Source organism: Colobus angolensis, unplaced genomic scaffold (assembly GCF_000951035.1).
Source record: "Colobus angolensis palliatus isolate OR3802 unplaced genomic scaffold, Cang.pa_1.0 Scaffold518, whole genome shotgun sequence".
Taxonomy (NCBI): domain Eukaryota; kingdom Metazoa; phylum Chordata; class Mammalia; order Primates; family Cercopithecidae; genus Colobus; species Colobus angolensis.
Window position 1 is genome coordinate 1819713 of NW_012118688.1, and position 14958 is coordinate 1834670.

General features: G+C 37.1%; 1 protein-coding gene across 1 annotated transcript in view; it reads left to right on the forward strand.

Annotated features, from left to right (window-relative positions):
* The window catches only part of CFAP47 (cilia and flagella associated protein 47), a 455808-nt gene that overhangs the window by 111353 nt on the left and 329497 nt on the right, over positions 1 to 14958 (forward strand). Inside the window, exons 25-26 of the mRNA XM_011960616.1 lie at positions 1076 to 1271; positions 9282 to 9491. Coding sequence (XP_011816006.1) covers positions 1076 to 1271; positions 9282 to 9491 — 406 coding nt within the window. The remainder of the gene's footprint in view (positions 1 to 1075; positions 1272 to 9281; positions 9492 to 14958) is intronic.

The following is a 14958-nucleotide window of genomic DNA, read 5'->3' on the forward strand; positions in this document are numbered from 1 at the left end:
CACTGTCATTTTCTGCTCTGAAGATACCCTTGATGGCCCCAATCTTTGCTAAGGTGCACTGGTGTCTCACTGGGAGGTTCTAAGATATCAGCTTGAAATCACAATCACTGAGTCACTCTTTTCTCTCTGTCACACACTATGCTTGGAGATTTTGGTGTGAAAGGGTATTGATTACTTGCTGTGATGGAAAAACTGTCCTCAGAAACTAGCTTTCAGCTTCCCGTATTGAGCCCTGCTCTCTAATGCAAACTACCTTTTCTCTTACTAAGCTATGGCATGGGAATTTCCTGTCCTTTCCTACCAGGTAAAATTGGCCTGTCAACCCTGGTAGTATTTCTTAAACTTAAAAATCTGGGATACAGCACATTCCTTTCATCTCAGGACTTCCTTTTCTCAGTAGTCCCCTGGGATCCTTATGGCAGTGGTCTAACCTCATCCTCATACTGCATATTCTAAAGGTCTGGGAAGCTTCTTTTAAAACACAGAGAATAATTTTTTTTCAAACACCGCATGTTCTCACTCATAGGTGGGAACTGAACAATGAGATCACTTGGACTCGGGAAGGGGAACATCACACACTGGGCTTATCATGGGGGGGGGGAGGGGGGAGGGATTGCATTGGGGAGTTATACCTGATATAAATGATGAATTGATGGGTGCTGACGAGTTGATGGGTGCAGCACACCAACATTGCACAAGTATACATATGTAACAAACCTGCACGTTATGCACATGTACCCTAGAATTTAAAGTATAATAAAAAAAAAAAAATGTTCTATTGCACTGCTTTCCCAGGGTATATTGATTTTCCCCAAATTATGAAAATCTACGTTAAAGAGACTTGCTCCATTTCTAGTTGAGCTGTATTTTAAAACAGTTTTCTTTCAACAGCACCTCATTACGTGTCTTAAGTTCTTCAGCAAGCTAAATCTAATTTCTGGGTAATTTATTCTGCCCCATTAAGTTGTAACATCATTGTACATTTTGAAATTTAGTAATGTTTATGTTTCAGCTATGTAAATTTTTTTGTGTTTTAACTAATTTAAAATACCCTTAAAATTTTGTTTTTCATTAGATTGTCCTGGAAGATACATAGCAGATATTCCTATGTTTTTGAATGATATTCCTGTTTGCTATAAAATGTTATGTCTTACTGGAGAAGTAAAATCACCAGAATTATTGTTTGACCCTCCATTTATATTTTTCACTCCTGTTCCTTTGGATGTAACAACTGTGATGGATATTAACATTTTACCTCAAAACTATTTCAGGTAAATAATGTGAATTTACCACATCTTCTTTATGTGCTTTTTTGTTTGTGTCTGTGTTATATGAGAATTATATAAGAATGGCTTGTGTCTATAGTTGAAAAGAACTATTAAAATATTTAACTATATATTAAAATTTAACAAAAAACAAAAAATCTTTCTTAATTATCTCACAGTCATTGAATTTTCTTGTAATTTTTTTATTTTTTTATTTTTATTTTTATTTTTTTTTGCTGTGTCTCTCTTTATGGAGTAGTAAGCAAGCCTAAAAATTCAGTATATTGGTTTGCTGGTGCTGTGTGAAAAATTATCACAAATGTGGTGCCTTAAAACATGCATTTGATATCTCAAACAGCATGAATTTGTTTATTATCTTGCAGTTTCTCTGACTTAGTAGTCCAGCTGGCTTAGCTGCATCCTCTGCTGAGTGTCTCAATAAGCAGAAGTCAAGGTGTTGGCTGGAGTGGCACTTTCACTTGAAGCTCAGTCTTCCTCCGAGCTCTCAAGTTGTTGACAGAATTAATTTCATGGTCCTTATAGAACTAAAGCATCATTTTTTTGCCTAGGGACACACTCAATCCACCCTCAAGTCCTAGGCATGTGGTCACATCCTCGCAACATGGTGTACAACTAATTCAAGGCCAAAAGTATACCATCTTTCAGATTTCTCTACTTCTGACTTTCAAACCCTCTTTTGTGATCTCAATTGATTATGTCAGACCCATCCATGACAATCTCCCTCTTGCTTTATTCAAAGTCAGTTAATTAGAGACCTTAATTACAGTTGAAAGTGTATATATATATATATATATGGAGGCTATGTTGTTTATTGTAGAATGTTTAGCAACATCCATAGCCTCTACCCAATAGTGTTCCTCCCTATGATGTTACAAAAAATATATATCTCTACACATGGCTACATGTCTCCTGGGGAGCAAAATCACCCTCAGCTGAGAAGCACCAAAGTGAAATGATAGGAAGAGATATAACAGCATAACCAAAATAAAGCTGGGTAGTAGTATTAATTTCAAATGCAATAACCTCTATAGGTAACGTGTGTTTTTAAGATATAAAAGTCATCAGATAATTATAAAAGATTAAATTCACCTGAAAGCCAACAGAATTCTAAAGTTCTATGCATAATTAAAATAGTCTTAAAATATGTAATCTCCAAATAAAAATTGGGAAAATTTGACTAGTCCTTCATAACTCTGGGATGTTAAAACATGTATCAGAAGTGTTGATGAGTCCAGAGACAAGATATTTGAACAGTATTTATAACAAGCTTCATTCATTTAACATGTATAAATTGCACCTTACAATTAGAGAATACACATTTTTAAATGAATCATGAGACATTTATAGAAATTGACAATGTATGATTCTATAGTTACAATTCATGTCTCCAAAATATTTAAAAGGTTGACATAATATAGACTATGTTCTCCAAAAATAAATATAATTAACTAAAAGTCAATAAAGAAAAGACAACAAAATCCACCATGAGTTAGAAAATGTTAAAAAAAAATCTACAGAGTAAAAGAAGGAATTATACTGAATTTCACAAATAAATAATAATTAAAATACTAGATTCCAAATCTTGAAAGCATTCACTAAGAATCATGAGTGTATAATACAATCAAGTACTATAAACACCATCTGGACATTAGAGCTGAAAACTAAATTTAAAACAGCTACTGGGACTTTTGCTACTTTCTTTAGATAAAGAATTAGGCTGGCACCATTGTTTACTTTATCTGTTTTATTAAATAAACATCAAAATTTCAGTGAGTGAAGAAAAAACCTTAATAAAGTACAGTAAAATTATCCATGCTTGGAAATATATAACCTTAAATACTGATATTAGGAAAGAAAAAAGATTGGAAATTTTAAACATCCAACTTTATAAGTAAGATTACAAATAATAGTCTCTTAGACTAACCTATGGAGGGTAGAAGGTGAGATAAAATTATACACAGTAGAAATTAAAGGAGTATAAAAATATATACAAAACAGAAACTCAGTGGAGCCAAGTTTCTCCTTTGAAAGAGGAATACAATGGATACTAATACAGTGAGGTTGACAAGGAACAAAACAGAGAAGGGACAGTTAAATAATATTAGAAATAAGGAAGCATAACCATAAATCCAAAGAAAAAATGAGATAATCAAAATACTATAAAGAGGTCTATTCCAATACATGTGAAAACTTAAATTAAATATGAAAGTTGTAGAAGTATATAATTTACTAAAAATATGCTTGGAACAAGTAGAAAGCCTTTGGGTTAATACTTGAAACTTCACAAGAAAACATCCTCTGATGATTTTATAGTCAAGTTTTACTGAACTTTCAGGAAACAGATTTATCAAACTATAGAATAATAATAATGTGCCCTAATTTGTTTTATGATCTCAGAAATTTCTATTATGAAATCAGGAAATGACAGTATAGGAAAGCTGAATTATTGGCAGAACTGTGTTATGAGAACATACATATAATTATCCTTAAAGAATTTGTGAATACTTTGGGAGGCCGAGGCGGGCGGATCACGAGGTCACGAGATGGAGACCATTTTGGCTAACATGGTGAAACCCCGTCTCTACTAAAAATATTAAAAATAGTTAGCCAGGCGTGGTGGCACATGCCTGTAATCCCAGCTACCTGGGAGGCTGAGGCAGGAGAATTGCTTCAACCCGGGAGGCAGAGGTTGCAGTGAGCCGAGATTGCACCACTGCACTCCAGCCTGGGCAACAGAGCAAGACTCCATCTCAAAAAAAAAAAAGAATCAAACAACGTGTATGTAAGATAGATCATGACCAACTTGTTTGTATTCCAGTATTTCAAGGCTTGTCTATCATCAAAAAATCTAAAATGTTGTTAAAGAGAATAATGATATGATCATTTTCATACATTGAGAATAAAGGCATTTGATACAATTTTTAAATCATTCATGGAAAAACTCTCAACAAACAGTAATAAAATAGATATTCTTTAATTGTTCAATGTTCCTATCATAAGCCTAGAGCAAATATCATTATTGAAACTGGAATATACATGAATTACCTTTTAACAACAGAAACGTGAACCATGCTTATTATCACTGCTTCTCTAAAGCATTTTAATAGAGAACCTAACATATGGCAGGGGGATAAGAAAAACAAAATGTGTGAGGATTAGGAAATAAAACTCAAAACTCATTATCTGTATGTTAGATTATTTTTTCATACAGAAAATTCAAAGAATCTACAAGGAGATTTTTTAAAACTAGGAAGATCACTTATCAGAATAGGCAAATGTAACTTAAATATTTAAAATTCAATATAATTTCAGCATACAATATATAGAGCACATAACTTTAAATTACTACTTATAATAGCATCAAAAAATTAAAATATAATAGATAAATAGATAATAGATTAAAAGATAATAGATAAGAGATAAAGATAATAGATAAAGATATGAATGAACTGTATGGAACTGTATAAAGAAAATTATAAAACTCAAGTTAAATACATCTGTATTTAAATAAATAAATAATAAACTCAAATAAATACATCAGTATTCATGGATTAGAATGTTCAATGCTGTAAAAAAAGTTTTCCACAGATAAATTTACATATTTCATGTGACTTCAATAAAAAATCAACTAAAGTTTTCATAGAGATTGAAAAGTAAAATTTTAGTTTTATTTGGAAGAGTCAAGGATCAAGAATAGCTAATCTCCCCAAGAGGAAGAAGAAGAAGATGGGAAGTGCTTGCTATAGGGAACATCAAGACTAAACCAATATCATAGTGGTACAGGGGTAGATAAATTGACCAAGGAATAAAATAGCCTCAAAAAAGTTTCATAGATGAATAGTTATTGGATTTATGATGAAGATGTTATTGAAGTTCTTTGGAGATAAAAGTTATTATTCAGTAAATGATGGAATGATTGAATATCAGTATGAAATATTCCAAATTGTATCTCTGCTTAACACAATTCACAAAAATTCATTACAAATGTATTAAAAGCTTAAATATGAAAGGCCAAATGTAGAAACTAAGTATTAAAAACATTTAAGTATTAATATATACAAATATATATTTGTATTACAAACAAATAAGTAATTAAAAACATTTAAGTCTCATGTCCTTTTAACATTTCAAAACCAATCATGTCTTCCCAACAGTCTCCCAAAGTCTTAACTCATTCCAGCATAAACTCAAAAGTCCAAGTCCAAAGTCTCATCTGAGACAAGGCAAGTCCCTTCCACATATGAGCCTGTAAAATCTAAAACAACATAGTCACTTTTAAGATACAATGAGGGCCGGGCGCGGTGGCTCAAGCCTGTAATCCCAGCACTTTGGGAGGCCGAGACGGGCGGATCACGAGGTCAGGAGATCGAGACCATCCTGGCTAACACGGTGAAACCCCATCTCTACTAAAAATACAAAAACTAGCCGGGCGAGGTGGCGGGCGCCTGTAGTCCCAGCTACTCGGGAGGCTGAGGCAGGAGAATGGCGTAAACCCGGGAGGCGGAGCTTGCAGTGAGCTGAGATCCGGCCACTGCACTCCAGTCCGGGTGACAGAGCGAGACTCCGCCTCAAAAAAAAAAAAAAAAAAAAGATACAATGAGGGTACAAGCACTGGGTAAATGTCTCAATTCCAAATAGGAGAAATTGGACAAAACAAAGGGGCCACAGGCCCCATGCAAGTCTGAAACCTGGCAGGGCAGTCATTAAATCTAAAAGCTCCAAAATGATCTCCTTTGACTCTATGTCTCACATCCAAGGCATGCTGATGCAAGGGGTGAGATCCCAAGCCCTTGGGCAGTTCTGCCCCTATGACTCTGGAGGGTATAGCTGTTGTGGCTGCCTTCACAGGCTGATGTTGAGTGCGTGCAACTTTTCAAGGCACATGGTGCAGGTTGTTGGTGGATCTACTTTTCTGGGGTCTGCAGGATGGTGGCCCTCTTCTCATAGCTCAACTAGGCAGTGTCCCAGTAGAGACTCTGTGTGGCATATACAACCCTACATTTCCCTTCTGCACTGCTCTAGCAGAGTTTCTCCGTGAGGGCTGTGCCCCGTAACAGACTTCAACCTGGACATCCAGTTGTTTCCATACATCTCTGAGCAGAGGTTCCCAAAGCTCAACTCTTGTCTTCTGTGCACCTGCAGGCCCAATACAATGTGGAAGCCACCAAGGCTTGGGGTTTGCATCTTCTGAAGCAACGACCTGAGCTGTACTTTGGCCCCTTTTAGCCACAGCTAGAGCTGGAGCAGCTGGGACACAGGGTACGAAGCCCTGAAGCTTCACAGAGCAGCAGGGCTCTGAACCCAGCCCAAAAAGCCATTTTTCCCTCTTAGGCCTCTGGGCCTGTGATGGGAGGGGCTGTTATGAAGCTCTATAACATGCCCTAGAGACATTTTCCCCATTGTCTTGGCTCCTCATTATTTATGCAAATGTTGGCAGCTGGCTTGAATCTCTCTTCAGAAAAATGCTATCTTCTTTTCTACCACATGGTCAGGCTGCAAATTTTCCAAACCTGTATGCTCTGATTCCCTTTGAAACATTAGTTCCAATTTTAAACCATCTTTGTGTATGCATACAACTGAATGCTTTCAGAATAAGCCTGGTTAAAACTTAAATTCTTTGCTGCTTAGAAATTTATTCCACCAGATACCCTAAATCATCTGCATCAAATTCAAATTTCCACAGATCTCTAGGGCAAGGGCGACTTCACACCAGTCTCTTTGCTAAAGCATAGCACAAGTGACCTTTACTCCAGTTCCCAATAAGTTCCTCACCTCTATCTGAGACCACTTCAGCATGGACTTCATTGTCCACATCACTATCATCATTTTGGTCAAAACCATTCAACAAGACTCTAGAAAGTTCCAAATTTTCACTCATCTTCCTGTCTTCTTCTGAGCCCTCCAAACTATTTTAAACTCTGCCAGTTGCCCAGTTCCAAAGTCATTTCCACATTCTCAAGTATCTTATAGTAATGCCCCACTACCTTGGTAGCAATTCTATTATTTTTTATTTCTTTTTCAGTTTGTTATCTGTTGGCATATAGAAATGCTACTGATTTTTTATGTTTACTTTGTACCCTGCAACTTCACTGAGTTGATCAGTTCTAATAGTTTTCTTGCAGAATCTTTTTCAAATATAAGTTCAAATAATCTACAGACAAGGATATTGTACTTCTTCATTTCAAATTTGGATGCCCTTTATATCTTTCTCTTGTCTGATTGCTCTGTCTAGAAATTCCATTACTATGTTGAATGAGAGTAGTGAAAGTGAGCATCCTTGTTGTGTTCTAAATCTTAGAAGACATTTTTCAGTTTTTCTCCATTCTATGTGATATTAGCTGTTGGTCTGTCCTACATCACTTTTATCCTGCTGAGGTATGTTTCTCCTGTCCCCAGTGTTTTGAGGGTTTTTGTCATGAAGGGGTAATGAAATTTGTCAACTTGGTGTTCTACTCTGCTGTGGCTTTGCTAGTACCTCAGGTGCAAGACAAAGTCTCCTTTAATTTTTCTTCTGCTTTTCACAAGCAGAAGGTTTTGCTCCATAGCCACCACAGCTGGTAATGTGCTGAACCTTACCTGAAGCCAGCAAGTCTCAGAGGGTCACCCAAGGCCCTCAATGTAGTACCTGGGTATTGCTGCTGGTTATTCAGGGTTCAAGGGGGCTCTTCAGTTAACAGGTGATGAATGCTGCCAGGACTGAGTACTTACTGATTCCATGGGGCTGGATCAAAATGTCATTTACTTTGTTAGGTAATATTCAACATCATCAAAACTTTGGGATTTGCAGTTCCTTTAAGACCTTATCTTATAAATAGGCACTAACCTTTGTTGTTTAAACAGGAAATAGTAGTGGCTTCAATTAAATTGTGCTAGAAAGTGGTTTTAAGTCAATAATCATTTTCTAATATATGAATTAATCTCTTAATTTTTCAACTTTGGAATTAATGTACAAAGGTATCAATTTAAAAGCTACTTCAACTCAAAAGTTGAGTCTTGCTAAATATGGTATAATGAAATGAATATGAGAGGTACTGAAGAAATAATGTAATGCAGTGTCCAGGTTATACATATGTAATAAAATCAACAGCATTAATCACTTATCCAAAGATGAGTTAATTAGCTAAGTAACACCTGAATTATTTTCAAACTAGATTTATAAATTACTTTTCCATGTTTTTATCCAAGGTGGTATATAGGTTTAACTAATACAATTTTAGATCTTTTTTTTTATTATTAGCTAAATAATTCTCACACTGATGAAAATAGCAAGGATATATAATTCCCATTTGATGATACCTCTTATCTTCCATAGATATGTAAGTTCTTACATATGTAAGTAAACAAAGTAATATGATTAAATATTTATTGATCACTAAAAATAATAAGTAGTAATTCAATTTTAAAGTGGATACTATTAATACATATTATATTATTAAAAATAAACAGCTTGGATTGGCTATAAAACTTATAAATTTATAATTAAGTATGTCAACATTAAGTGGAATTTTTGAATGGTAGTGATTGAAAAACATTCATAGTATATGTATATATGCACTTAATAGTATCCAAATTTTCAAATATCTACCTACATGTATATGCATCTGTTAATATTATTTAGTCTATATGCATTAAATTTGTAGCTATTAAAGTGATAACTTTTGGTAAATCTTCATCAGAATACATTTAAAAACAGTAATTTATATCATGATGCTGATTAAGAAATACTGTGTTTAATCAGGTGTCACATGCCTTTTTAATCCTTATAGAACAAAAGGAATATTTGATCATCTCAAGTGGTTCTTAGTTATCATCCATCTTATATTGTGATCAGAAAATAAGAGATGATACAAAGATATCTTTAATAATTAGGCACATGATTACAAATATTTCTTATTTTAATTTTCTTGAGGATTCAAAAAAAATGAAATATACATTTAAAGCCAGTTGCTTGCAGGTATTTTGAGCTAATGAAACTTTTTTTTTAATTTTAAGCAGAAATTCAACAGTGTGTGTCCAGATTCCCACAGTAAGGCTTCTTGATGGCGAGGAGATTCACCCTCTTTCCGTGAAATTTCCAAAAGGCAGAGTCATCCCAGGCTCTCACAGTGGAATTAATAATAAGCTTACTTGCCACCTCAGTTTCAAGTCATCTAAACCTGTGTCATTTTTTACCGATCTTCTTTTCTGTGATGACAGAAAAAACTGGTAAGATATCTAAATGTAGGTTATTTTGTATCTGACATTAAAGAATAATATATTTATATTTTACACCATGGTAAAATGTTAAAAAGAGAGGGATCTAATATCTAATACCTTAGACATTAAGATTATTTCTAAAGTTCCAAATGTAAGTGTGCTCTCACAAAAAGCAGCATAATAGTGGCTACCAATTTATACTCTGGAGCTAGACTGCTTGGGGTCAAATCCAGGCTTTGTTAACATTACTTTTGAGAAGCTCAGTTTCCTCATCTGTGAAATGGAGCTAATAACAGAACCTGTCCCATCTGTCATCATGAAAAGTAGAGTGAGTTAGTAATTATTGAGCAACTGGACAGGAAATAACCCAAAGGAAATGCTAAATAAGTGTCAACTGAAAGTGAGAAATATCAACATAATGATTTCCCTGCAATATAGCTTTGTTACTCCGTCTCGCTCTGTCGCTCAGGCTGGAGTGCAGTGGCCAGATCTCAGCTCTCTACAAGCTCCGCCTTCCGGGTTTACGCCATTCTCCTGCCTCAGCCTCTGGAGTAGCTGGGACTACAGGCGCCCACCACCTCGCCCGGCTAGTTTTTTTGTATTTTTTAGTAGAGACGGGGTTTCACCGTGTTAGCCAGGATGGTCTCGATCTCCTGACCTCGTGATCCGCCCGTCTCGGCCTCCCAAAGTGCTGGGATTACAGGCTTGAGCCACCGCGCCCGGCCCCAGGAGATTTCAAATACACCTTGGTGAAATATTTCTGGATGTCTTCTCTTGTAGGACCAGAAGTAGCATTTTTACATCATATCCTGAAATAACTTGACTGACTAAATGGCAAGAGGTTGAAGTGTAGAGCTATAAAGTTTGTTTAAAAGGCTTATAATGAAAAGTAAAATTAGTGTCAGAGTATGTTCTTTATGTGCTCATTTATTAACATGTAGAGGCGTTATTTGTATATTTGTAGTCAAAGGACTGATTCATGTGTTTGGAATTAGGAGAGGGACATCTCTCGTCTTAATACATAGAAATATCTTCTTCTTAATGCATCATATTTCACAAAACCCCATTTAATTCCTCAGCAGATTTGCGATAAATTAGAGCTATTGGAACTAATTTAGGAACTATGCAAATCATAGATGAGCAACAAAAGACTTTTCTGTACACCCAGATAAACAAGGCACTAAGACCCTAAGCATTCCCAAGAGCCTTAATACTGGCAAATCCTTTTACTGGTGACTGGTTAACTCCTTATCTGGTTTTCTATAGTGAATACAATCAGATCCTCTAACTCTTCTCTACTCTCCAATGCTGTCCTTGCCTTTCTCTCTTCAGGCGTCCCATTTCTGATCTCATTGAGATAAATCAGGTATTCCAGAAAGGAATTCCTCAAAAGCTTCCTTTTCACTTTAGAATTTCTATGAAATAAGTTATACTCATTTATTATGGGTAATCGATTAGCATATATTTTTTTGTAGGCAAACCATGTGTGTACTCTGCCCAAGATTTAGGGAAAGAAAGGGGGCAAATTCTTGATGGATGTCAGTGTGGTAGGTTTTTTGCCCTATGTTGAAGCCTTTATTTGCATCTGGTTTGTTCATATTGAAGCCCATGGTCCTTACTAAAAATATGACACTGATTTCTCGATTTTCTTGCTTTCTTTTACTTTGCAAGATACTTTCATAATGTGGCTTCTCTTGGGGGCTAACCTGCTTGGCTTTTAATTTTGTTTTCTTTTGATTTTGTCACATTTGGATTGGCTCAACCAGCTGGAAATCTATGAATAATAGCAGGAATAATTTCTGCTAATCTGTCTGCTTTCCTGTCCACAATAATGGGCTCACAGCTCAGAGATTGTGCACCCTACTTGCGTGCTACCCAAATTCTCCAAAAAGTCTGGGGATAGAAGTTTTATTCAATTGGTGCAAAAGCAATTGCAGTTTTTGCCATTATTTTCAATGTTAGAAAAACTGCAATTATTTTTGCACCGACCTAAATATATATCTATGTGAGAAACGGTGATGTGAACAAGGAGTACTATAAACAGTAAAATGGAGCATGAGGTATGGAGGCTAAAGCAACCCATATTTTAATGGCATTTTTGGTATTATGGTTTGGTGAATTCTGGCAAGACAGTTGGGAGATGAAACTGAAAAGGCAGCAGGAACAGATTGTGAAAGTCATCCATGCTCTGCTTTGGTAACCATGAGTGAGAAATAGGGTGAGAACCAGGAGAGTGTGATGTTATGGATATCAAGGCTTGAATAAATACAGGAAGCATAAGGTCTACAGCTATTAATTAATACAAGTCAGGTACTACTCATAGGCTAGATCTCATGGAATCCACACAGTAGTCCTGAGAAGTGGGTTTGTTTTTTTTTTTTGTTTTCTGTTTCTAGATTATCATCTCTGTTTTACAGAAGAGGAATCTAAGGCTCATAGTGTGATGTAATTTGTCCAAACTCACTCAAACATTAAATGGGGGAGCCAAGAATGGAAACAATATTTTGGTTTCCAAAGATTTTCCACTTAGTCACCTTATTTTAAATACCATTTAGACTATAAATAATTATATAGAAATTTTTATAATAAGCATATACTTTTAAGGGTTACACTACTATATGTCATATATAGATTTTCCAAAGAATAAGAGATGTTTTCTTTCTTTCCTACTCTTCTGCATGTATTTCTCTCTCTCTCTCACCCACACACACACACATATTAGTGAAACTTCTGTGTTCCCCATATAGTAATGATAGAATTACAGTCTACTCAATAAGTACTGAGACATTATTTATTTATTTTGCTCAATATATTAATTAATGAGGCAAGATCTCATGAATTGTCTCTATGGTTATAGCATAAAATCAAACAAATACGAAACGTGACTGTGTATTCAAAGAATGTAGTTGTTGTGGTTCCAATGACATCAGGAGCAATGGACCTGCACATTTGTTCTTGGCCAGTGTTCAGAAGTGTCAGTGTCTCATACAGTTTGGCTGTGTCCCTACCTAAATTTCATCTTGAATTGTAGCTCTTATAATCCCCATGTGTCACGGGAGGGACCCAGTAGGAGGTAATTGAGTAATGGAGGTGGATGGTCCTGTGCTGTTCTTGTGATAGTGAATAAGTCTCACGAGATCTGATGGTTTTATAAAGGGAAGTTCCCCTGCACACTCTCTCTTGCCTGACACCATGTGAGATGTGCCTTTGCTTCTCCTTCACTTTCTGCCATGATTGCGAGGCCTCCCCAGCCATGTGGAACCGTGAGTCCATTAAACCTCTTTTTCTTCATAAATTGCCGCATCTTGGTATTTCTTCAGAGCAGTATGAAAATGAACTAATACAGTAAATTGGTACCACACAGAGTGGGTCACTGCTGTAAAGATAGCCAAAAATGTGGAAGCAACATTGGAACTGGGTAACAGGCAGAGGTTGAAACAGTTTGGAGGGCTCAGAAGAAGATAGAAAAATGTGTGAAAAGTTGGAACTTCCTAGAGGCTTGGAGGGCTCAGAAGACAGGAAGATGTAGGAAAATTTGGAACTTTCTAGAGACTTGTTGAATAGCATTGACCAAAATGCTAATTGTGATATGGACAACAAAGTTCAGGCTGAGGTGGTCTCAGATGGAGATAAGAAACTTGTTGAGGACTGGAGTAAAGGTCCCTCTTGCTATGCAAAGGGACTGGTGGGATTTTGCCCCTGCGCTAGAGATCTGTGAAACTTTAAACTTGACAGAGACAATTTAGGGTATCTGGCAGAAGAAATTTCTAAGTGGCAAAGTGTTCAAGAGGAAGCAGAGAATAAAAGTTTGAAAAATTTGCAGCCTGATAATGCAGTAGAAAAGAAAAACCCATTTTCCAGAGAGAAGTTCATGTCAGCAGCAGAAATTTGCATAACTAACAAGGAGCCAAATGCTGATCACCAAGACAATGGGGAAAATGTCTCCAGAGCATGTCAGAGATCTTCACAGCAGCCCCTCCCATCACGGGCCTGGATGCCTAAGACGGAAAAATGGTTTCCTGAGCCAGGTCCAGGGTTCCCCTGCTGTGTGCAACCTAGGGACGAGGTGCCCTGTGTCCCAGCTGCCCCAGCTGTGGCTAAAAAGGGTCAAGGTATAGCTCAGGCCATGGCTCCAGAGGATGCAAGCCTTGGCAGCTTCCATGTGGTATTGAGCCTACAGGTGCACAGAAGACAAGAGACGAGGTTTGGGAACCTCCCCCTAGATTTCAGAGGATGTATGGAATCACCTGGATGTCCAGGGATAAGTTTGCTGTAGGGTGGAGCCGTTATGGAGAACCTCTGCTAGGACAGTGTGGAAGGGAAATGTGGGGTCAGAGCCCTCACACAGAGTCCCCACTGGGGCACTGCCTAGGAGAGCTGTGAGAAGAGGCCCACCATCCTCCAGACCCCAGATCCATCATCCTCCAGCCCCCAAATCCACTGACAACTTGCACCATACGCCTGGAAAAGTTGCAGATCCTCAATGCCAGCCTGTGAAAGCAGCCAGAAGAGGGGCTGTAACCTGCAGTGCCACAGAGGTGGAGCTGCCCAAGACCATGGGAACCCATCTCTTGCATCAATGTGACCTGGATGTGAGACAAAGGAGATCATTTTGGAGCTTTAAGATTTGCCTGCCCTACTGGATTTTGGACTTGTATGAGGCCTGTAGCCCCTTTGTTTTGGCCAATATTCCCCATTTGGAATGGCTGTATTTACCCGATACCTGTCCCCCATTATATCTAGGAAGTAATTGACTTGTTTCTGATTTTATAAGCTAAGAGGTGGAAGGGACTTGCCTTATATCAGATTAAACTTTGGACTGTGGAATTTTGAGTTAATGCTGAAATGAGTGAAGACTTTGGGGGACTGGTGGGAAAGCATGATTGGTTTTAAAATGTGAGGACATAAAATTTGGGAGGGGCCATGGGTGGAATGATGTGGTTTGGCTGTGTCCCTACCCAAATCTCATCTTAAATTGTAGCTCCCATAATCCCCATATGTCATGGGAGGGACCCAGTCAGAGGTAATTGAATCATGGGAGTGAGTTTTTCCTTGCTGTTCTCATGATAGTTAATGAGTCTCACAGGATCTGATGGTTTTATAAAGGGCAGTTCTCCTGCACACACTCTCTTGCCTGCTGCCATGTAAGATGTGTTTTGCTTCTCTTTTGCCTTCCACCATTATGGTGAGGCCTCCCCAGCCAGGTGGAACTGTGAGTCCATTAAACCTCTTTTTCTTTATACATTACCCAGCCTTGGGTATTTCTTCATACAGTATGAAAATGGACTAATACAGTGTCATTAACAGCAAAGCTGATACTGAAGTGTCTGCTCTATGAATTTATTGGCACGCAAACTCCTGGAAAGTACCTGATTTAGTTGTCCACTCAAAACCAATAAAAATCAATTGTTTTCCTAATCATGGATGAGAGATAGCATAGTAGAATGACTGACCTTTTCTTAAAGTAACTAACCAC